The sequence below is a fragment of the Xyrauchen texanus genome, chromosome 19 (genome assembly GCF_025860055.1).
Source record: "Xyrauchen texanus isolate HMW12.3.18 chromosome 19, RBS_HiC_50CHRs, whole genome shotgun sequence".
NCBI lineage: Eukaryota > Metazoa > Chordata > Actinopteri > Cypriniformes > Catostomidae > Xyrauchen > Xyrauchen texanus.
In genome coordinates this window covers 15006957-15032277 of record NC_068294.1, presented here as the reverse complement: position 1 = coordinate 15032277, position 25321 = coordinate 15006957, and the positions used below count along the sequence as shown (strand labels likewise).

The window sequence follows — 25321 nt, the reverse complement described above, 5'->3', positions numbered from 1 at the left end:
TGGGAGATTTTTTTATTGATAAATCTTTGCAGATAGCTACTGCATATCAAAGGCTGAAGTTCAGTTCCATATCAATATTTCCCTTAACCCTTTGAACCTTACTCTCACCTACATCCTCAATCTTTCCCCAACAAATTCATCTTGTGTAAACACTTCTTTTGGCAATTAATTTTTTTCATTTCATTCTCAGTGTGGAAAAACAAACACAAAAATGTTTCCCCTATATAATACTGTACTTCAAGACCACTAGATCCTTTTAAGTTAAAGGAATATTTCATCCAAAAATGACATTTCTCTCATCAATTACTCACTCTCATACCATATCCAATGTGTATGACTTTCTTTCATCTGCTGAACACAAATGAAGATTTTTAGAAGAATATTTCAGCTCTGTAGGTCCATACAATGCAAGTAAATGGTAGCCAAAACTTTGAAGCTTCAAAAAGCACACAAAGGCCACATAAAAGTAATACATAAGACCCCAGTGGTTAAATCCATATCTTCAGAAGCAATATAAGTGTGGGTGAGAATAAGCAATTTTTAAGTCCTTTTTTACTATAAACATCCATTTTAACATTCTTTTTTTTTTTTTGCTTTGCATTATTCGTCCATATCGCCACCTATTGGGATGGAGGGAAATGTATCTGTTTCTCACCCACACCTATCATATAATCAGAAGACATGGATTAAATCACTGGAGTCACATGGATTACATTAAAACTGTCTTGATCTGCTCTTTTGAGCTGCAAAGATGCACTTGCATTGAATGGACCATCAGAGCAGAAAAATATTCTTCTTTTGTCTTTGTTTGTGTTCATCAGAAGAATGAATGTCATACACGATGATGGCATGAGGGAATTTAAATTTTTGGGTGAACTACCCCTTTAACTGTAGATTCTATCCATATATGCCACAAGAGACACAACTGATTTGTAAATAACTGCTGGTGTTACCAACCATGTAACATGTAAAACTATTTAGGGGAACACATCATCAAAAGACAAAATACTGGTTTAATACTGCATAGTTGTGTTAAAGACATTGAATACCTCAAGAAATAGTAACAATAATTTAGCTGCCTGGATTTCAGCCAAATTCTTATAAATCACTTGCCCTTGTTCCGATCTCTGTATTCTGAAGTACAACCAACAGACACATACTAGATCTTCCACACTATAGAACCATAGAATTTTGCAGCTAGCTCAGTGATTTGAGCAAAAATTTCACAGTTATAGTCCTTGTAAACAAATGAGGATATTGAGAGAAGAAACGGTAACAGAATAGTAAACAAAATTATTATTTGTTAGTGTTAGCACACTGCAAGATAGTCAGAGGACACGGTTAGATTTTCTGGTGGTTATTCGGGTAGAAGGTAGATAATGATTTTTGAGGAGTGGTGACAGAGGTGAGAGGGGTTTCAGCAGGCCTCCTCAGCCCCTTTTCCCGATTCACTCTGCTGAAACTCCAGCAGTTCCTTCATGTACCATTCCGGTGCCTCTGGACCAGACTTCCCTGATGGCTCATGGTCATAACCGTAAGCAACAGTAAGTTCCTCATCCTTCTGTACTGCACGGATTGTTTGGATGCATTTTATCTTCCCAAAACGAGGGTGGACGAACCTGGGCAAAAATCAAACTACTACTCTAACTAATGTAAGAAACAAAAGAAGTATATCGGTGTATTTATTGAATGTGTTCAAACTCACGGGCCATATTTGCAGTTGGGGGTGAAGGAGTGATTGGCCTTGTGACCTAGAGATGCACAATAATTCTCCATCAGATTGAATGGTTCTGGAACATCAATCACTGTGTCCTCATCCAATGAAATGGTGTTTCCATTCATGGACCAATCACGACTGTCAACCTGTCAATTGAAACATTAATAAGAACAACAACAATTCTAACACTTGAATTACAACATAAAATGTAAACAGACAAACAGACACCTCTGAATGTGTGATGCGGACTCCATTATAAAAAGCCATCACTGTGTCAGCCTTAGCTTCAATTTTTGCAAATAGCCCTTCCCCAGCTCCAGAGATAAGTGACTGTCCCACATAAACACTGTTAGAGAAACCAAAAGCAAATCACATATCTGCTATATACACAAGAAATGCTGTACGAGGACAGATCAACCAGAGAAACAAGTGTATAAACAGTCTATTTGGAAAAGAAGCAAAAGTGTTCATGTTTTGTTTTTAAACTATATTTGATAGATTGAGGTTTACATGGTTGATCACAGCTTGCACCAACCATTGGCTCTCATAGGGGTCTGGCAACAGTTTATTTCCAGCAATGCAGGAAGAAGTGGATTTATCATATCTGTAAACAGGACCTAAAAAAAAATATATATATATTATCCTAAACTACAGTAATTTTGCAATAAGAGTAAGTTGGTCTTTTCAATCCGATTACCATTAACCTCATACCATATTAAACCCTATTCATCTTTTTCTAGAAATACAAATTCTGTCATTATTTACTCACCCTTATTTCACTCCCAACCTGTATGACTTTTCTTCTGTGGAACACTAAAGGTGATTTTCATAAATTTCAGGGTTTATTTGCCATAAAATGTAACCGAATAGTGACTTTGGTCAGTCAAACTTGAGAAAAGACACCAATAAAACCACAGTAAATCTATCGATATTGACTCATGCACTCTTTTCCAAGCCTTCTGCAGCCATATGGTTGCTTTGTTTGATGAAGAAAAAACATTATTCACTCTTAAATCAAATTAAATAATTTATAAACACACCAAGTGATCGTATATCTTCAGGACCCTTGAAAAAGTGCATGAGTAACAATTACTTTTACTGTGCTTTAACAGCAGTCACTGCATTTCATGGTAAATAAACACTAGCCAGGTTTCCATTAAAATGTTTATCATACTTCAGAGCACATTTCTGAAAATTTGACTAAAGAAAATGCGAAACATAGCACGTTTCAATGAACTTAAAATGCACATTATCTTGTGGGAGACCGCCTTTTGTCATGGAGCAGCTGAACGACCACTTTGCTTAGGTTAGAGTTGCATTTGCTGTAATAAAGCAATTGTACATTATGTTTTTAAATGCTACCAGGAGACATTGAAGAATAAGTGCAATAGCTCACATAACGAGGGCTCAAATGGCATATTCCCATTAGCCAAAAGCCTCCATATACCCAGGGGTGTAAAAAGTCAAAAGAAATTATACTTAATTGAAAGTACGGATACTGAGTGAAAATTTTACTCAATTAAAAGACCAAGTATCTAGCCAAAAACATACTTGAGTGAAAGTAAAAAAAGTATTCATATTCAATTGTACTTAAGGATTAAAGAAAGTTACTTTTGAAATCAAGCGAGGAGATTGTGAGAGAGGATGTTGTTAAATTCGATTGGTTTGTTATGTCACCTATTTACTGTCTCTGAAAACTGTCATATTTCTCCCCTAGTGGCATTCACAACCTGGTCAAAGACTCATGTTACAAAAACTGCATGTTTGCTAAATTATTTTTATGTGTCCGGTTGTACATAACATGACAATGTCCTGGTGGAATGAACACTAGAGGCACTAAAACAACGACTTTTATCCCCTTTCTCTCAAATCAGGAGTACATCGGCAGATTATCAGTTTATAAACACTTACTTTTCACTCTACTCCTCACGCAATGCTATCTTATGACATATAAACACTTTTACTATAGCACATGACTTATTTTAATGTTTGCATTACATAACTGACTACATTTACAAGCTTGATAGAGTTTTGATCTCACATTTGCTTTTTCTGACACTATCGGTTAGATTTAGGTTTAAGGTAGGGGAGGTCAGTTTTGTTGATTTAAATCTGGATAGAACATTAACCTTAAAAACCCTCATCTGTTCGGGAGAACATTTCACTCGCGTTTAGCGCCACACAGTGGACATTTCACTCGGAATAGAGCCTAGAGACCTGTAATGAACCACATAATTTTATTTTGCTAAAACGTTGCCAGTCACTCAATGTTCGTTGCATTGGAGAAGGCACTCACGAATTGTGATGTCAGAGCACCCAGCCGACCGAGAAATAGAGAAGATAAAAAAAAAAATCATGTACACATTTAATTACAAACGCCTTTTGTTCTTATAGATATATTTGCAACGTAAATGATAATTTTTGACTTCATAAATGTCCAATGTGGAGAAGTAGGAGGCATTTAGAATAAAGTTTAGGACAAAAACTATCAGCGTTTTTCACTTTGTGCTCATAGTTTTGAATGAATACATCACATTCAGTCTGGCGGTCACATACGGTCTTGTTACACAAATATTTCAACGTATAAGCAGATGGTCGGAACTCCACACAGCCGTCACGGCACTCCAATTTTAAATGACTGACCTCTGGTCTGACATCTGTCTTTTGTCAGATGCAGTGAAAAAGCGGCTTCAGTCAAGTAAGATGAATGAAAATGATCTGCAAAAATGTAGTGTGTACTTTTCAAGTTTAAATAAAATTGTATTGAGTAAAATGTAGGGCTGCCCCCTGATAGTCAACCAAAGGTTAGCCAATGAGAAGAGTCTTGGTCGACCAAGTTTTGAAAACAAAAAACAAAACCTCCACAGTAAACTGATGAACACCGGTATTACCGCTGGATGGACGCTAGGTGGTACTATAGGGTAATTTTCGTTAACCAGGGTTAGGGCTAAGCCTACACAATAAAGCAAGACACCCTGATTTAAAACTTTAAGATTATTTTAACAAAACTTCTAACGAAACTTAAGAGCAATTAAAATGTGTGTTGAACAGTTGTCAACATCTCTCTGGCAAAGAACTGAGTTCATCTGTGCATTCTCTACTGGCTGGGTATTTCGTTGTCTGGGAAATGTGTGTGAAAAAATTCATTTTGTTCCCTCCTACACAATATATATATATATTATACTGTATGTGTGTGTGTGTGTATACTTAAATCAAATACATTTCTAAATTCAAATTGCACTCTATGCTATTAAAATAATGAAGTGATTAAAAACACAAATCTATATATATATATATAAACACTTTTCCATTTACCGTCAGGCAAGTATCTGTCTAAACATGCAGGTGGAAAATTACTTACACAATGAAGACATAAAAACAATTATAAATGTAAAAATAATAATTATAATGATAATAATCAATGAAATATAATTCATGGTTCGAGGTGAACGCGTTTTTGTATTATTTTATATATTTTGTATTATTTTATGTTTTAATCACAATTAACTGCTCTGTGGAAATAAAGCGAACTGAACTCAAAGCACCTCCTGAGCTGAGATGTCTGAGGTCATTTACAGCATTGTCATAGATGATCCTGTTCTTGCAACAAAAAACTACAGAAGACAGAAACAAAGAAAGAGTGAGAACCTTTTACATGCATTTTCCACGAGACAGCACGCCTCCGTATAAACATATGCGCATAGATGCTTTTCTGTCATCTGTTCTTAATAACATAATAAAGTGAGTATAAGCACGTGTCTGTGTGTCTACGGGCAAATTATTGTAATATTAATTTGATAATAATAATAGTCTAATACATGGGAAAACCAACCGAATATTGTCTTGACATGGTCAAAAGCATCAGCTATTGGCTATCACTCTGACCATCGTCGATCCCAGAGATCATCGTCTATCAGCACAACCCTAAAGTGCATTTCTCTCTATAAAATAACAAAATGTTCAGACAGTCTCCTTGCTGGTTTTTCCAACACATTCAGAGACATTACTGCTTTTGCCGGTGTCACTGCGGCTCACTTCATGCGTGCGCTTGTAAAATGTATATTTTAAAGGCTCATTATTTCTCTGTAATGTAGAACAGTGTTAGCTTTCTCATTCCTGGAACTCAAACCATTTTCTGATGCCCCCCAAAAATATATATTTAAGTAATTAAATTAATATAATAAACGTGCGACTAGTCGACTAATGGCTTAAACTAACAACTACTAGTAAAAAGTATTTTTGTTTTCTTTGGAAATGTAAATGGTGGACAGCAAGGACCCACTTTAACAACGATCTGTGAGTGAAGCACTTTTTACTAACCAGGGCTTCGTTTGAAGAATTGTGTGCCATAGTCGGGACTTTCATTGAGCCAGTCACATCAAGCTCTCGCACACCTATACCATCCAACGAGCGCATTGCCTTCACGCTTTACAAATGGCCATGCACAAAAATAGTTGTATCGAAATGCAGCTCATCTGAAATTCCTTTTGTGTTCCAAGGAGGAACCCCCATTCATAGTGGTTTGGAGTGAAATGGGTCATTAAATAACGGGTGAATTATTCCTTAATAAGCCATTTAAATTGCAATAAAATATGAGAGTCTGGCATGTATTTTCAATAATAAAACAAAAACAAAAAAGTGGTACAAAGAGTTTTGTATGTTTAAAGGTTCAATACAAGTTAAGCTCAATCAACAGCATTTGTGGCATAATATTTATTACCACAAAAATTAACATAAACAATGCATGTTAACATTAATACATTAATGTATTAAGTATTAAGCTTAATACACTTTTGTTTGAAAAGCTAAAGCCAATTTTACAACTTCGTTGCCATGACAGCGTAATGGTGTAAACCCTAACACAACCATAATGATTTAAAGCGATGATTTAAACAACTTCACTGCTCAAATACATAAGTGCATTTATAAAACAAGCTTCACAGTTCTGCCTTTACCCTATAAAATTTGGCCCCATTCACTTCAATTGTAAGTACCTCACTGTAACCTTGATATTTGTTTTACCAAAGAAAAAGAGGGACAAGTCAAAATATTTTTTTTGTGGTAATCAACATTACACCACAAATGCTGTTGATTGAGCTTAACTTGTACTGAACCCGGAATATTCCTTTAAAGTAGCAATATTGAGTATTCCAGATAAGAAATATGAGAGAATAAAAAGAGTATAAACTAACTGTCTGGATCAACACTGAAGTGTGGTCTGCTGTTCATTTGAGTGGTAAGAGTAGCAAGTCGACCCTCAATAAGTTCTCCGTCTACAAATGTGCCATATAAAGACGTGGAACCATCAGGGTAAACATAGGCCACCGCCTTTCCTGTCATCTCTCCATCTTCATTCACTTCCCCCACCACACAGCCACCATCCTTCATATAACATTGAAAAAAAAAAAGCATTATACACACATAAACCTGGAACCAATGTCAGGCATTCACACACATTACACTGAAACTTGTTTGTAAAAACTATTTGTCAGTAGAATTATATATTTCTTTGACCATGTGCAAAACACACCGTGTAGTAGACCCAGCACATGCCACAGCGAATGTTGTCCTTGTACTGGCCCCTGAAGACCAGGTGACGGTCAGAATCGAATTCTTGAGCTGGTCCATTGAGCTCGCCGTCTACGTACATCCCATGTAGTGCTCCTCCATCCTCGTATGTGTAAATGCCCTTACCTTGTAAAGCATCGTCCACATAGAAACCCTCCAACGTACTACAGAGACGAACAACAGATGATATGTGGGTAAATTATAATTACATTTATCTGCGCAGTAACACCAGCTCATATAGATCATCCTGGAAGCAAGCAAAACTTCAAGCCAGATTCTGTGTCATGGACTCTTGGATGATCAGTATACACTTTTGTAGTACAAATGGGTAGAAAAATAAAATTGGATAGCAAAGGTGGATTTTGAGTGTGGGCACAATAGAACCAGAGATAGGAAGGTAAAAAGGAAATTAATAAAGTTAATTCAATCCAAGACTGCTTGTGATGCATTTGAAATTTGACTCACAGTAATATGATTTTGAACTATTATAATAATATCTGGGAGTCTGTTCAACATTGACTAAGAAATCATTATGAAATCACAAGATGGAAATCAAGAACAGACTCAATAATGGTGTCGATGCCAAATTTCATACATACCTCCCATCGAAAAAGAAAAATTTTCCTTTTCCATTCTTCTCCCCATGAACAAAGAGTCCCTCAAATCTGTCACTGGAGGAATATGTTACAGTACAGAAACCATGAGGCTGCTCATCTTCATCCAAAGGCCCTAAAGCATAAGAACATCATAATCAGGGCAAAGAAAAATGATAGATTAAATGCAATAGATATTCAGACCTCATTTGTCATCTCTTGCGCTAAAATTAAACAGTAATGTAATCAATACCCTAGAATAACATATTAACTTTAAAAGGCCTGGTTAACAATTAGGTCAGGAGTAGAGACATGATCACATTGATCACACTTTTAGCCAGAACATTTAATCTTATAAATTGAGAATCAAGATTTATTTTGCTTAGAATAAAGATTTTATTTCAGTGATTTGCAAAACCTGGACATAAGGGTACTAAACAAAGTAACATGTAATTTACTAGAGATTGTGACAAAATGTTATCTGCCTCAATCTATGTAAAAATGCAATAAAGTTGTAAATCAAATATATAAATGTAAAATGTCCAAAGTCCACAAGAGGGGGAAATGGATACATTATAATCCAAACAGCACCTTGTGATTATCTCAGAGCCTCTGATTGTGCCAGTAACGGCCAATCGTCGAGGTATTTCAAGATTCGCATGCCACTCAGTTTCAGAGGGGCGAGAACCGCATTGATGCACTTTGTGAATGTGCGAGGAGACAGATACAGTCCGAAGGGAAGGACTGTGAATTGATATGCTGTTCCCTCGAATGCGAATCTCAAAAACATCCTGTGATGTCGTACAATTTTGGATATAAAATTACACATCCTTCAGATCTATTGATGTAAACCAATCGTGTGGAAGTACATGTGATAAGATCCATTTCTGAAGTAATAATTTTGAATGGGTGCTTTGTGAGTGCACAACTTAAATGTCTCAGATCCAGGATCAGCTGGTCCGCCATCTTTCTTTGGAACAAGAAAATAAATGCTGCAAACCCCTTTTTGTGATAGACAATTTGGCACAATCTCTATCATGTTTTTCTTGATGAGATTGTGTATTTTGGCTCGTAACACTGGCGCGTCTTTGGGTGAAACCGTTGAAGACACAACGCCATTGAAATGGCCTGCAAATTGGATCGTATAACCATGTTCAATCGATTTTTGCACCCATTTTGAAATACCCATTAGTCCGCGTAACGAAACAGAGGGTAATTTATTAACCTAACGATATAATGCGGCAATCACGATAAAGAAACAGTTGTGCATAATGTGTGTGCTTTGAAGAGGAAAAAGGGCTCTTTATTGAGAATGTGTGAGCATCTCGTGCATTTGCAATGAATGCTGTATTCTTTTTTGCACTTATTGCATTTTTTTATTGCATTTATTTGAGTGCAAGACACAGAAACAACATTTTGAATAATATTGTGAACAACAATATTTGAAGGAAAACAGTAGTGGGAACAGTGTTTTTTTGTCTCCAACCGAGCATTCTTTGGAGCAGACCCGGAAGGAACCATGGGCTCTGCTTTCAGCTTCAAAGGGTTGTGCCCATCAAGAGCGCTTTTTTAACACTCAGCAACTTTATTCACAGAGCCACTAAAGAGGCCAGCTGGAGACACTGGAGCATCCAACAGAGTGGATTTTTCCTTTTCACTCATTTCTGTGAGGGTCAGCCATATATGTCGATCTAGACCTGCCAGGATGCCCATGGACTTGCTGATGACCTGCGCAGTGACTTTCACAGTAAACAGCGCTAAGTCTGTCAGAGCTCTTTGGATGTCTCTGGATCAAAGCCGTGATCGTCCATTTGCCTGAGGAGCTTGGCTTGAAAAACCTGGAGCACCACCATTGCGTGGAGTACTGATCCAGCTTGTCCTGCTGCGGAATAATCTTTTCCAGCCAGTGTGGTCATTTGTCAACATGGTTTGGAAGGATGTATGGGGCGTGATTTCCATGGTCTGTTACTCGCTGGGCAGAGGTGTGCTGCTACTGCCTCCTCCACAGGGGGTAATTGGGCATAACCATTTTCTTCCCTGTGATCCACATTAAAGAGGATGGCCTCACTGCACGAGCGTGCTGAGTAGGGCACACACCAGGACATAAGAAAAAGGGGCAGATTTGCGGGAAGCTGCCATTTGATGGTGTCCGGACTGCAGGAACCATTCATAGGCGAGACTGTTCAGGTTCCTCTGGAGGAGATCATACAAAGTTAAGCTCTTTGACTGCCCTTGTAAGTAGGCAGAGCATCTCCCTGTCAGTGGCACGTGCACATTCCTCTCCCTTGCTGGGGGGAGGGGCGGCAGCATCATCCACTGACCAATCGCCTAATGCAGTGAGAGACATAATGACTTCATTCATTGTCATTATTATCCACAGCATCGGAACTGCTGAAAGAGACGAGGCCACCCTCTCTTTCAGAAAGTCGGAGCTCGTCTCGAACATAGCGTATCGGAAAACATGTGCTTCGGAGAGATTGAGGGGCTCGCAAGGTGTGTGCCACACAGACAGTTAACGCAGCTCTCATGCGGATCTGATGGCGGGATGTAGTGTTGTGCGATCTTCTTCATTGTCAGATCGTCCTATCGTCAGCCTGTGAGACCGCCAATACATGATATTATCGCGCGCGGGGGGGCAATAATTTACTTATTTGCTCATTTATCGTTGTCCATCATTTTGCAAACAAAGATAAAGAAAATGTCCTGTCACCTATTTGGCAATATTTCGGTTTTAAACCAGACGCAAAAGGCGAGCCCGTGGATATCACACAGGCAATTTGCAAACTTTGCACGAGAGTTGTGCCGGTGAAGGAGTCTCAACCCTATATATACATTTGCATGCCCACCACCATGCTGATGCTGCAAATGAAACCGTGAAATGTGGGCCCAGTGCACAGCAGCTGTCTCCAAATATATCGCAAAGGAGATGGTCTCCTATCACACAGTTGAGTTTTAGAGATCTACTTCCAACCTTTGACAAAGAGTACAAGCTGCCGGGGCGCAAGTACTTCACCAACACCGCTATCCCCGATCTGTACAATAAAACGAGGGTACTAAAGATTTGAATGATGCGGTGTCCCGCTCACCGGTGAAGAGTCAATCGGCGAGGCGCTGTGATGTTTGCCAGAGCACTGCAGGGGAGCGGAAAGTCTTCTAGCAAAGATTCCACCCGCTGACTCGTGTATATCAAGCGAAGGTAGAGGGCTTCTTGACAAGAGAAGATCACTGTCTTGAAGGAAAAAATTCTGAGGAAATGGTGTTTGTGCAACTGTTTTTATAGAGGACAGTTTCGCTCCTAAACAAGCTGGGCTCAAACACCATAGCCAATATTAGAATACTGGTATTATTGTAGAGAGGTTTCAACTAGGTTGTGCAAGAAGGCTCTCCACATATGTGTAAATAAACGCAATGTCAAGTGTATGGACTCGTAAGAGAACAGCCGGCTGTAATCAAACAGCGACCAGGAAGAGAATTTTGTCAGATCTTGGTAATCCGGTATTTTTATAGCATCACTGGCTATTAAAATATTAATTGAGCAGAGATTCTGTCACATTCCTAGCTAATCCTGGCTGCACACTGCAGTTGGTAAAGCACTGTGCTGGACAAATGTCTTTGGCTGTTGCATTTTAGTTTATTCAGCATCTCGTGCAGGAGCGCTGTGTTTTGTAGATGCTATATATATATATATATATATATATACATATATATATATATATATATATATATATATATATATATATATATATTAGTCTTGAAGTGAGTTTCTTATTTAATTTTGACCGCCTTACAAATCACGCCACTGGAACGTTAATATACATTGCAGATTCGTTGCCATTTAGAAATGAGATTGCATGAGTGTCTGAATCGAGATCGCAATTTTTTAACGATTTATCGTGCAGCTCTGCCCTACGCTTACAACCATTGGAGCAACCAGGGGATGAGTGTTTTTATACTTAATTGCAACTACAGTGTCAACATCCCAGTTGCAAGAAACCTTAAAGGGACAGCTCACCCAAAATTGAAAATTCTCTCAAAAGACTGATTAAACCACTGGAGTCTAATGGATTACGTTTATACTCCCTTTATGTGCTTTTTAGAGCTTCAAAGTTCTGGCCATGAGGGTGAATAAACGATGAGAGAATTTTCATTTTTGGGTGAACTATCCCTATAAGTTAAGAAAAACTTTAGTTAGTTCTTGACATCCAGCAGCAGATCCTTAACTACCAAGTGGCAACAACACCAACTAATTATTGTTTTAATCCTATCCTATATACAAAAGATAAGCGATCAGACTAACTGGCTCCTTTTTTAACGACTTTATATATTTTTCGTGTTGGAGCATGTAAAAATATGGCAGTCGTTCAGCCCTTGAGAATTCAGCTCGAGGAGGGAGATTTAACAAACTACCTCTAAAGCCATAATAACACTCATCTGGAGGATTAAAGAAGTCCAAAGCTTACGGGCCTCTGTTGTCATTGACAGCATGTGTACAGAGGAAAGCTGTCGGTAATCCTCGGCGGCATGAGATTGCATAAAAGTTCAGCCTGACAGCAGCGAAATCCCGGACGGGTGAAGACAACAAATAAAAACAAACTTACGCACACCGTCTCGTTTGTGAATACGCTTGTCGTACCTTCCACCACTTCTTCTATGTTATCGTCATCGCTATCCATGTTTTCGTTTCCTTTGTCGTTTATTAGAGGGATATTCTGTTTCTATATGCCTGGTGCAGAAGCTTTTAAGGAGCGCTGAACGGACAATCCCCGGCGCACAGTGTCTGACATCATCAGTTACGCCCGCATTCTGGCAGGTCCCGCCTCCTTCATTCGGATTGGCTACTAAGAGCCGCCAACAAGCGGTCTGCGATTGGGCAGTTGAGAAGTCGTTCATATCGCTATTCACATTTGTAACCATAAACAGAAGGACATCATAGTTGCAGAAAAACTAACAACCACTAAGTTCGAAGTTCAGTGCGAATTTTAAATGGTTAACATTAGAAAAGAAAAACTATCATATGAATCGGAGAGGAGAACATGCAGTCTAGTGTAGCGACAGCTCTAAATGATCAACTGGTTTTGCAGATATATTTAAATTCAGGTGGCATGGTCCAAGCTCAAAACCACGAAACATAACAATACCAACTCGTTGTCAATCCCAACTAAAATATGGTCCGAATAGTGGGCCAATTTGTAGTCCCACACCATTTCAACCGGATACGTTGCTCGGTAAAATAGGCGGAGCTTGTGGAGTGATTAAATAAATACCTGACACGGGTATGGCGTTCCACTATCCAAAAAGTTTGGTTCTCCTCTGGACTAGGCCTGATAGAAAATATGAGTTCGGATCTGCCAGTTCTCCTCGCAGCAGTGTCGGTACTGTCTGGTCTTCATATGGGTAATCATCTGTTTTTTTTATTCAATGTATAATGGTATGATGATGTAAAAAATGTTTCCTATGGACAATGCTTTACCGCATGTCACATGTCTTGTTAGGATTGTGTTCGCATTTAGGCTATTTAAAATAATAGCCTACATAATAATACTAAAAAATATGTGCTTGTGGATTTGAACTCTTGAATAGTATATGCCTTAAATCTAGATCCTTCAAATGTGAGGAATGGAGAAAGAAATGAATTGCCAGCTCCCAAGTCCACTTTAATATATGAATCTGTAATCGAAAGGTGAAGGGTCAGTTTGGCAAAAGTCAGTCATCTTTATAAAACGGGATTTAGTGGCAGATAACGTTTGATTTAACAATGCCAAGACCAGAGAAATTTCGAAATCATTAACAATATCGGGAACACTTTAGTATGCCATGCTCTCCAGGATCCAAATGGTTTGTCAAACCAATTCCTAACCAAGCCATTTTATTTGTAGGTTCTAGTTGGCCTGTAGGCTTTCAATGAGTCATCAAAAATGTATTAATCTTTGACTGTAGTAAATGCAATTAATCCATCCTCTATTCTTATTAACCTTTTTTACAATTTGTAATCCATACAAATATAGACTCAAAGCCAGATTTCACTTCATCTCTGGCCTTAAATTCTTGTGGTATTTCTGTTTGGTCTGGCTGGTATGCTCTTTTCACTCTGTTTGTTTTACCCAGTTTTTCTAGATGCAGTCTTAATTTCAGATTCTTCAGGGGTCCCATGTCAACATAGTTATTTCTTGAACTTTTCTTACTCTGGTACATTATTCCTTTCTAATTCATTGTTATTGTAGGCCGCAACTGTCTTCCACCTTTTCAGCTAGTCATCCTGACCCAACTTGCTTCAATGATTGCAACAGCATTACTATTTCATTTTATACTCAAAGCACACTGTAATCACCTTGTATGGTTACATGTTTTATATTAACTTGCAATCATTATTTTCTGCATTTATTTGATTATTATATTAAATGGTTTCTCTTATTACAGTAATTGCTACACACATTCTTGTAAGATAGGAAATGTGTGCACACCCACATATGTTTGTTGCATCTCGTTGTAGCACTAAACACATCGGTCCTCTGCCTCCTACAGGCAGGTACCAGGCAGAGCCTGACTTTGTTCATCTATACACAAAATGTTCAGGGTCATTCATAGAAAGGCTATAATTCTCCTCAGAGGAGGTAAACTACCACATGTGTTTCTTATCTTAAAACCCCTACTCATTCACTTATCACATGCATTCAATTCCCTCCTGTTTCCCAAGGTCTCTCACTGTTTGTATCACATTAATTAATTTTCCCTTAACACCGAAAGGCTTTACAGAACAAAGCCCTGTCAAGCTTCTAGGAAGCTTAATTTGAAAACATCACCTTAATGAATAATATTCTCTAGAGATTTTTTTTTTTTTTAAATCTACGTTTATTTCTTTCAGATGAATTTTCAACTTGATCTCTTATCTTTAGTCTAAACCCTTAACTTTAGATTGGCCTCAGAATATATGAAATATGTAATAATTGATGAGGAGAGCTGTTTGAACCTCTCCTTCATATCACTATATTAACTTTATTGTCAAAGCACATAATTCTACATATAAAATAAAACAACTTTGAGATGTTTCTTCAAAATGTGCTCTTGTGTTTCTGTTTCAAGCAGACACTTATCAATTTTAGACAGAGTGAGGGGGAATATTCCACTCCCTCACAATGTTTCTAATCTCATTACAACTTTTTCTCTTCATTTAAGAATCTCACAATAACATTTAATTTATTCTTCAACCGTAAAATTTGTGGTATTTATAATTGATTATACTAACTGCTTCTGTCCATTCAAATAATGATTACCAGCAGTAATGAGTGCAGGAGGATCAATCAGATAATGGCCCACATCATTTTCAGTCTTTGTCTCTGGATTTCCTCCTGCAGTATTAGTAACTTCTATAAAATCATCTTGCCTAGCTGTCTGCAATTGTGAGAAACTAGTTCCAGAATGAGTTGGTGAAACAACATGCACATAATGATGACAAAAACACAGAATAGACACATTAATATAAAGTTATTAACATTCATATTTGATGAAGTTATGATGTTCAATTTAATCTTAACCTTTCTCCATGGGCTTCACCTGCCCCAAAGACCAATATTTAAATGATCCAAATCATTCTTAAATTTATTTTCCTTTTAATTTTAAAGGCAGCTTCTCAGTGTACCTGTGATCAACCAAGGCCTATTTTTATACCAAACAAAATAAATAAAAGGGAAAATAAAATGGCTGTCTATCTTTTTTTCTAAAGTTGGGGCCCCTTTCTGTCTGACGACATCAAGCGATGAGGATGACTTTGAGAGGAATCAAGCAATCCCTTCATCAGACAGTCCCTAACAAAAATTAAAAAAATCTCTGCCTATCTTTTGTTGGTTGATCAAGTTTACACCAATAACGTTGCACTTGCATTTAAATTGTTCTCCAGACATTTTTAATATCATAGAAAAATCAAAAACAACTTTCTAGTGTTTAGTTTAATGTTCCAATAGCATTCTCTCGTAAAGTGGACCAAACAGAACATACAACAGACACATGAATGTGAAGTTTCCACATTTAAGGTTTACTTTCATAACTTCCAAAATATAATTTTCTAATTATTCTATGATCTCTTATCTTTAGTCCTCTTTTGCCATTTGCTTTAATATAACAATACTTATCTTAAATACAACTTTTGTTTAAATTTCTTTAACGCGATACACTAGACTCAAAGCTTTATTGTTTGTCCAGATAATGTGATTTTCCCAAATGTAATTCAATCACTTTAAGTGATCACTTTTGCTCTTGGCACCATTGCGGACCAGAGGGCCCCCGGCCCTCAGCACAATGCCATTGTTCAGTTCTATACCAGTTTCATTTATTTTCTCACTTTTAATCTTTTATTTCAGCACTTTATATTTCAGCACCTTTTTACAGTTTTAACATAAATGGAGATTAGCAAGGCATCGAATGCAAACTATAATTTATTTCCCTAGGACTGTATCTGTCCTCTTCTCACCTTAATGAGGATATGTTAAACTGCACCAGTAAATCTGAGGTATTTTTCCTCCTTTCTATATCTCCTAGAGCTAGAGCTCCCTTTCCAGGGGCACACTGATGCAGAGAAACCCTCTTCTAAAATTGAATAACGTGTAGTGAACAAACACCACACTATTACTGTTCGTATTTGTCATGATATTAGTTGCTCTTGCCATTCTTTTCTCTTCCTTAAGTTTCCTCCTTGGTCCTTCCCACTTTCCTTCGACCATCCTGTTCCCATAAGGTTCTAGCTTTGTTTAATTCTGCTCTTTCAAATTTTATAATTCACACTTCCCCAGTGGGCTTCAGAGTCTTTGGGTAAGAGCTCTTAGTTGCCAGTCATGTTTTTAAGCATTTGTTATCTTTTTCCTGTTTTTTTTGGGTCTGTCATTGTCGCTATTCTATCCAGTGTTTTGCCTTTTACTTCAGCATGGTAAGTTGTTTGGCACTCCTGTTCTCATTCACCTTCTCTGCCAATTTTTTTTTTTTTCAATAGTTCTGGAAGTTCAATATTTTACTTCTGCTGGGTTACTCTGTGAGTTGTGAGAGAAATCTAGCTATTTAGGGTCCCTTCCGCCGATAATATGGGGGAAGCCAGAAGGATGCTTCTCCTATCTGGTGTCCCCAGATTCACACTATTTGAGTGACCCGTTTATTCCCTCCCCGTCAAACAGTAGATTCCAAGCATGTGTTTTTCAATTTAAATCCCTCTTTAAGCAGCCAAGCTTCCACTCACAAGTGAGCAGACAGTCATAAATTGGGATTCTTTACCTCAACCACACTCTTCTGTTAGAATCTTTTTATAATTCTTCCCACGATTCCCTTCACTACTTGTGGCCAGTCAGTTTGTATGGACTTCACCCGAGCAACTGACTCAATCTGTCACAACCCTTGAGTTTGTTTACACCGTTACATTACCGCTCTCAGGATTTATTGTGACCGAAACACCCCAAGATTAAAACACTGCTTAGTGAGCGTTCCACTCACTCTTCAACCGCAAAAAACAAAACCCAATGTCCCTACCAATTTAATCTATTTTATTACTAAGTGCATTCAAGGAGACTGAAACTCAGCGTCCCGGGACTAAGTGGCACTCGTCAGACACTCCACCTGTAATCCAGTCCTGGCTCCACTGTTCCAAACAGGCCTCTAAGGTCTTTGTCTCTGTGAACCACTCTGCCCTTAAGGCAGTCCTCCAAGGTCTTCTGGTTACACTATTAATTTATTACAGTAAAAGTGGGCCTCCCTGAGGTCTTTAAAAACATATCGCACAACACTTCATTCATACGAATTGGTTCTAACCACTCTGCCCATTAGAGCAGGCCTCCCAGAGGTCTTGTTACCCTATTCAGTTATTCCAGTAAAACTGAGCCTCCCTGAGGTCTTCAAAAACATATCACACATAGCATTCATACAAATAACTTAATGTACTTATGAAAGAATATGTAACGATTTGCATTCTTATACATAACGTAACGATCATTTAGTTTACTGTAGTCTTGATAGTTTTAAATGTAGTTACTTACAGGGGTGGCTTTGGTTGACACCCACACTTAGCTAAAATTCCATCTAAGCTATGCAGATTTTGATTTAGCAGGCTCTGCTTACCTATTTAAATGGGCCCACGTATGGGTATCGATCAGCCACCGCCTCCTGATGTCGTTTTCAATCGCTCAATCATGTCAAGGTCACCAAATTCTGTTGTTTTTGAGGAAACTAAGTCATGTTTTCAAGATAACATTTTTATTTATTAAAGAATAAGTACAAAAATCATTTACCCAGCTGGGGATCTAGTCTGCTTCACCCCTAAGCTCAGCTCAAAAGACCCAGTTTCTCCTGTGTTCTCTTTTCTACGTTTCTGACCCAGGGTGTTCCTTTTTGTTCTCAGGTTTTTACTCTTGTTTGGCTTATTTTTGCCACAGGGGCATTTCCAATATTCTAAGAAGTTTAAATCATTCTGTTGGTTCGTTTTTGTCGCAGTGGGATTACTGGTTTTGCCTCCCATTGGTTCATTTCTTATCAGTTTTTTTTGCCTAAAGAATTTCCAATGTAGAAAACTGTTTCTAGGTTCCACCCATCTCGTGTCAGAAATGCAGCTGCAGTTTATCACAACTTCACATTCACTTATCCTTTTAGCGTTTTTGGTTTTAACATATGTTTTCTAGTTAGTTACACACATCATTTGTTAGCAGGCATACTTAAGATTTGTCACATATATATATATATATATATTACATTACACTGATTAACCCTCTGGGCTCTGAGGGTATTTTGGGCCCTGGAGAAGTTTTGACATGCCTTGACATTCGTGCTTTTTTTCAGTTGATTAAAAACATATTAATGGCTAAAGTCTGATAACACTGTATTCAGCACAAACTGGGCTACAATAATATGTGAGCAATGTGTGTTCAGGTTTGTGTTTGAGAAAATAACGTTCATGCGTGGTTTTTGAATTTAAGTCACTGAAATAAGGTCATATAACATACTAAACATTTGTCCACAAGACTTTTGAGAACTGGATCTTGTAGTCTAGAGTTTCTGCTACAAAAAGATGTGAAAACCATCCCGATCACTCAATACAAAACAATATAGTAATTTAACTTTTGTAAGACTTTTAGTGTTGAAAGGTAATATGCGAGGAGGCGTGAATGATCATGAATTTTCACACATGAGACCAAGACCCTTCTCTGGGCCTATCAATGAGGGATAGAGAGTGAATGTGAGGAGACTTGATGATCAAAATCCAGTTTTAAGTTAAGAGTAATCTGACTATTTATTTTCTTTACATAAAGACTTTACTTAATTTTAGACCTACACTACTGTTAAAAGAAGTTTCTTCTGCTCACCAAGACTGGATTTATTTGATCCAATATACAGAAACATTGATTTTCTGAACTTTTTTTTACAATTTAAAAGAACAGTTTTCTATTTGAATATATTGTAAGATGCAATTTTGTGATCAAAGCTGAATTTTCAGCATCATTACTGCAGTCTTCAGTGTCACATGATCCTTCAGAAATCATTAGAAGGTGGTGATTTTCTAATATGGGCATATTAAAGTGCTTTTTACTCATTTAACCTGAACACATATTTGCAAGCACAAGCTTTGTCATTTAATGAGGCAGCATAAACACTATTTACAATATTAATCTAAACATTCATATAATTTTATATTATACAGCAAATAATTTAAATACCTGCTTTAAACGTTCATCGGAGTCCCGCTCTTCTGAGGAAAATGTTAACTTCCATAACATATATCAGAACTCATATCTTAACATATTACATTTATTATAGACAAAAGTTTACCTCAGATGAGTTTCATTGTGTACTTCGCTTTTTAAGCTTTACTTAAAGCTATAGTGTGTCATTAATTGCAAAAAGAAACCTTGTTTTCAAACAGCTTTCTGAATATATCCCTGTCTCATATTGGTCAAACAGATAGTCCTGCCCCCAACTGACACCCATTGGTTGAGTCAATGTTATTGTGTCCCTTTAGACGGTCACATAAAACATGCAGAGGAATTTTCATAGTCAGAGACATCATCTGCGTTCCGCAGCTGCTTTCGGGTCCTTGAATAATGTGCCAGACAGGGCAGCTGGTGGACTTTCTGGTGCCCCCCTACGGAGTTTCTGCCCTACGCAGACTGCATAGTCTGCTTATAGTGAGCGGCGGTACTGGCCACAGACACGTAGTGTTTACAGTTTAAGAAATGTACCTATGAATGGTGTAGTTGTCTCAGTATTTTAACACAAGAAAAGTTACACACTTCAGCTTTTAAATGATTATCAAGATAATACTATACTGGGAATCATAGGCTATGCCAGACCTATTCTGGACTTGTAGCAATGCATATGGAAAAACTGGCAGAATAAGACTGTTTTACATTTCTTTAGGTTTTCAGTCAAGACGCGTGGGCTGGTCTAGGATCAAGCATAAAATTTTGCAACCTTCTGTTGTTGGACCAGCGGAGTTTGAAAGGACATTTCGTGCCCAGTAAGATCAATGACATTTGATATCAGTCTAAGAGATTATCATCTGCTTCAATATGCATCTCATACTTAACACTTCAGATTACATACTACAACATTCAGCTTCATATAAGAAATGTTAAATTCATTTTAGTAAGGGTGACAAAGATGTCATATAATCCTAACTTGAATATCTAAAATACATATATTTCTTTAGCCAGAATGGTGTAGAGTTTTATCCCATCTTCTTGGTACTATTGTGGACCTCTGGCATCTTTTGCAATGAAGGTATGTTATACAGTATGTATTTATATAACAATGCTACAGTAATACAATTGTTCATTTTCCTCATTAAAAATTTGGAACTTCACACATCCTTAGTCTAATAAGAACCACATTTTCCCCTGATTTCACAGGACTTTCTGCTTTTGGAGGGCTTCTTTATATTGTGGGAAGAGAGATGTATTTTACTGGCTATATAAGTGAAACCAAGAAAAGGTAAATGCATACTGGAAGTCATTTATATGCAAGTTCTAAATTCTGTAACGTGTGCTTATTTTTGGTAAATGTGTGCTACAGCTCAACCTTGTTTTTGTTTCTAGATTGCCAGGGTTTTACTTGGGGTTGTTTGTCATATTAGTCCTATCTGTGATGGCCTCTGTTGGAATCATAAAATCATTCTTGGACAAATATCTCAAGATCGAAATGTTCGAAAGAAAGTGATGAATCCACATTTTGAAAATGGTTAATATCATTGTGATTTATCAGAAAAGGGGCTCAGGTATTTGATATTGTATTTGTTTTCTTTACACCATTGTGAATAAACACGTTTACAGAGGAGAAAAGTGAATATTTTGAGTTTTGAACCTTTGAGGCATTTGTTATGTCATGTTTGTTATAGTAATTATTAATGGTAGTCTTACCAGAACCAAAAATAATCAACTCAACCAGAGATTAAAATTACTTTATTTTGACAGATAGCTCTGGATCAGTAACATTTTATGACTTTAGCAACATGTCATGCATAGCACCTTGCTCATTTGCTAATGGTTTAAAATCATCACCATTTTGTGTAATTGATTTAGAATAAAAATCATAACAATGTTACTTTTTTATATAGGACTTTACTAGAAACTCAAAGAACTTTACATGGTATAGGGGGAATCTCCTCAACCACCACCAGAGTGTGGCAGCCATATTGCACCAATACGCTCACCACACACCTGCTTTTGGTGGAGAGAATACAATGTAGCCAATTCATATACACCGATCAGACACATCACTAAAACCGCCTGCCTAATATTGTGTAGGTTCCCATCGTGCCACCAAAACAGCGCAAACCCGCATCTCAGAATAGCATTCAGAGATAATATTCTTCTCACTACAATTGTACAGAGTGGTTATCTGAGTTATCGTAGACTTTGCCAGTTCAAACCAGTCTGGCCATTCTGTTGACCTCTGTCTGCAGAACTGCTGCTCACTGGATTTTTTTTTTTGGCGCCATTTGGAGTACATTTAGAGACTGTCAAAATCCCAGAAGAGCAGCAGTTGCAGAAATACTCAAACCAGCCCCTCTGGCACCAACAATCATGCTATGCTCAATCACTGAGATCAAATTTTTTTCCCCTCATTTTGATTGTGGATGTGAACATCAATTGAAGCTCCTGATCCATATCTGAATGATTTTATACACTGTACTGCTGCCACATGATTGGCTGATTAGATAATCACATGGATGATTGTTGGTGCTAGACGTTTCTGTAACTGCTGATCTTCTGGGATCTTCACACACAACAATCTAGAATTTACTCTTTTTTTTTTTTATATAATTTTTGCCACCATTCAGTGATATCAAATAATTTTAGGACAATTAGGAAAATGAACTATACACAGAAAAGAACATAGTACACGAATAAAACATAACCATTCATTCTTATGTAGGCTATATATGGTAATACACGATAACGTGTTAACGTGAACATTACTACACTCATATTGGCTACAATGCTTAACAGTGTATTGCATATGTATGTTTTATTAATTAGAGTCATTTTAATAGTAGCCTAATGATGGGATTATTAATAAAACTTATACATTTAAATGCATATTTAAAATAAAGTTACCATCCCATGCTTAGTTCTTTAATGTCAGCAAGAAATGTACTTTGATGTACATTTTGTAATTTCATGTGGGATTATAATTACAGCCAAAATTATTTTATGGATTTATTTTTTTCTAATTCAACTTTTTGTTCAACAGTCAAAACTTCAGAGTACATCTCCCCAATATTCAGTAATCACCTTTTGCAATTACACATTCAGCCACAAGTCATACAATAGAAGTAGAATACAATCAAAACAAAAGCACATGGAACAGTTGTAAAGCAGTCCTACTCATTCACACCATTTGTATATGTTGCCAAAAATGATCCCATGTTTTTTCATTTCTCTCTCACTATCCAGTCTCCCTAACATACTCATATGAAGCAATTTCAATCATTCCATCAATCCAATCTTTCAGGTCTGGGGTTTTGGGGCATTTCCAATTGTGTAAAATCATCCTGGCAGCTGTAATGCAACCAATCTTAAGGATAAATGAATTTTTTGCTATCACTGAGTTATCTCTGGAAATGGGCATTTTCAATTCTAAATCTGTCCTAGAGTGAGATTTATGACAAGAAAAAAGTATACTCCCTTTCCGTTGGATTGACCAGGTGCCATATTTCAGTCAATCCAATATCCTCTGTTAGCATATGAAGGGTAGCCCTATCTCTTGGTATAGAAGGTCCCTGATATATACTTTTATCCAAAACCCCATCCATAATCTGATTAAAATCCCCAGCCAAAATGATTTTGCCCCTCTTTGTCACCAAGAGTCTTGTTTACTTTATTAATAAAACCCAGATCTGTTTTGTTGGGGGCATATACATTGCATTATGTCACTTTAACTCCATTTAATGAGGGTTTCTATACATATAATCCTCCCAACATCATCTTTAGTTTCTGTTAACATTTCAAAATTCAGCCTCTTGTTTATTAGGATCTGTGAGGTTGCCATGATAAGGAGGACACGGAAGGCGGGTTGCTCCATTCAAGTAATGATTTTTACTGAACTCACAGCTACATAATTACTCAGAATATCAACAACTCAGCTTCACAAAAACAACTCTACAGCTTCGCAATAACATCTCTTCAGGACCCAAATTCTCTTTCTCTCTCTTTTGCTGGTGGCGTGGGTGGTTTTTATCCGCTCTCCCCATGCACACTGGAGTTAGAGACAGGTGTTAGTCATAATTTAGCTCAGGTGTAAGTGCCCTTACCGCTTTCTCTCTCTCTCTTCTGGACGGGCAATTGACCATGCCCCCACTGCCACAGGAACTTTACCACATTTTGTTTGTTTGTAAATTATGAATAAAATACATGTCCCTCCCAGTCTCGTTTGAATTTGAGTGCTTCATTATCTGTTACATGACATTCCTGCACAAAAGCAACATCCACTTGTTTATGTTTGAGACATGACAGGACTTTTGCTCTTTTAATTGTACTTCCACATCTGTTAATATTCCATTGTTGGGCCTCATATATTCAGATACAAGACAAAGGCAGGCCTAACAAAGTTGTAAAGCCTGACTGAGGCCCACAAACACAAGTCATAAATCTCGCTGATAAAAAACCCGCACCAAAATCAAACAAAGGGAGTACAAAGCAGACTACAAATCCCCAGAAGCCTTGCTCACTTTACAACTGTGTGAAATTTCCAAAGGATTGAACTCAACTCCTATTGGATGAGGTGCTCAACAGAATGACCCTCAACCATGATGTCATCAGGAGTAGAAATACCTTTGAATTCCTTCTGAGCATTGCTTCCAGTGACGTTGCTTGCCATGCATAGACGCAGCTCATCGCTGCTCTCATGTGTTGCCTCGTTGCACAAGGAAGTAACGTACGACTTGAAACTGTGGCCATACAATCTCCATCTTGCTGGAGGAGTTGAGATTACTCTGTGTTCCACCGAACACTTTAACGGATCTGAAGGAGACTGCTGAGCAATCCGCATCTTCATCCATTTGCCTGCAGAAGTGAAGAAGAATCCTCTTCCCTCTTCAATCAAGTTGACGTCGCTGATTTCTCTGCCAGCCCACCGAGAATCAGCAGCAGTACCGCCGGCCGTCATCACCCGAGCCTCAAGGAACCGAGTCTACTTACCTGTGTGAAACTTAACTGTCTGTTATTCAACAATCTGCCCCAAATGTGCTTGACACAAAGGAAAATAACCCAGCGGGAGTTACCGCCATTACTGATGATGATCCATTCTCTGAGTTTGTGCATCAACTAAGAGCAGCTATCCTCTGCATTCTCGACTTTGCACAGCAAGCCACAGTTCCACACCAGTTGCACCTTGATCCCTCTCTCTTGCCTCATCCATACAACACGTTGCAGAAGAACTGACCTAAACAAAATGGAGCTAGCTGATTGGTTCATTCAATTGAGCCGGGCGGAGTTACCCATAAGGGATTACTCCCTTCGTTTCTGAGCCATTGCCAGCCTCACAGGTTTTAGGGACTCCCATCTTAAGTCAATATACCTGATTGGATTAACAGCTCACCAGTGGAGGGAAGTATGTGATTTTAATGCTATAAACTCTAGGTTCAGAGGATCCTCCTCTTCCTACTTCTATCCCGGCTTCAGAGCTTTCCACATCCCCTGTCACCAAGCCTTCCTCGGTCCTTGTCTCCAAGCCTTCCTCTGTCCTTGTCTCCAAGCCTTCCTCTGTCCTTGTCTCCAAGCCTTCCTCTGTCCTTGTCTCCAAGCCTTCCTCGGTCCTTGTCTCCAAGCCTTCCATGGCCCCTGTCTCCAAGCTCTCTACGGCCCCTGTCTCCAGGCCTGCCACGGCCCTTGTCTCCAAGGTAACTCCTCTCCCAGCATTCTTCCCTTACACTGTGGGTTATGACGGTAACCCAGTGCCATCACTACCACCTGCTTCAAAG

General features: G+C 38.0%; 2 protein-coding genes across 3 annotated transcripts; one reads left to right on the top strand and one right to left on the bottom strand.

The window, feature by feature from the left end:
* Positions 1 to 8: 8 nt before the first annotated feature.
* On the bottom strand, positions 9 to 12660 carry setd7 (SET domain containing 7, histone lysine methyltransferase). 2 transcript variants are annotated; one of them, XM_052149825.1, is made up of 8 exons: positions 12512 to 12660; positions 7885 to 8014; positions 7248 to 7449; positions 6910 to 7099; positions 2253 to 2334; positions 1946 to 2063; positions 1706 to 1863; positions 9 to 1619 (listed from the first exon to the last, which is right to left on the bottom strand). In XM_052149825.1, the coding sequence occupies exons 1-8, from the start codon at positions 12549 to 12551 to the stop codon at positions 1418 to 1420; spliced, it is 1122 nt and encodes a 373-aa protein (XP_052005785.1). In that variant the 5' UTR covers positions 12552 to 12660; the 3' UTR covers positions 9 to 1417. The 2 variants fall into 2 exon arrangements, 1 of the variants encoding a protein (XP_052005785.1); XR_007972575.1 differs by lacking the exon at positions 9 to 1619 and having other exon boundaries at positions 1722 to 1863; positions 2228 to 2334.
* A 481-nt stretch (positions 12661 to 13141) lies between these two features.
* Positions 13142 to 21169, top strand: mgst2 (microsomal glutathione S-transferase 2). The gene is made up of 5 exons (XM_052149828.1): positions 13142 to 13272; positions 20260 to 20359; positions 20552 to 20622; positions 20751 to 20832; positions 20937 to 21169. The coding sequence occupies exons 1-5, from the start codon at positions 13212 to 13214 to the stop codon at positions 21055 to 21057; spliced, it is 435 nt and encodes a 144-aa protein (XP_052005788.1). The 5' UTR covers positions 13142 to 13211; the 3' UTR covers positions 21058 to 21169.
* The last annotated feature ends 4152 nt before the right edge of the window (positions 21170 to 25321 follow it).

Excerpts from the sequence above, each read along its gene's own strand:
- setd7 (XM_052149825.1), bottom strand. The coding sequence starts at position 12,551 with ATGGATAGCGATGACGATAACATAGAAGAAGTGGTGGAAG. Across the intron at positions 8,015-12,511 it reads CATAGAAGAAGTGGTGGAAG|GGCCTTTGGATGAAGATGAG; the intron begins GTACGACAAGCG and ends CTTATGCTTTAG. Across the intron at positions 2,064-2,252 it reads GACCCCTATGAGAGCCAATG|TGTTTATGTGGGACAGTCAC; the intron begins GTTGGTGCAAGC and ends TTTCTCTAACAG.
- mgst2 (XM_052149828.1), top strand. The coding sequence starts at position 13,212 with ATGAGTTCGGATCTGCCAGTTCTCCTCGCAGCAGTGTCGGTACTGTCT. Across the intron at positions 20,360-20,551 it reads GAAAGGACATTTCGTGCCCA|CCAGAATGGTGTAGAGTTTT; the intron begins GTAAGATCAATG and ends ATATTTCTTTAG. Across the intron at positions 20,833-20,936 it reads ATAAGTGAAACCAAGAAAAG|ATTGCCAGGGTTTTACTTGG; the intron begins GTAAATGCATAC and ends TTTTGTTTCTAG.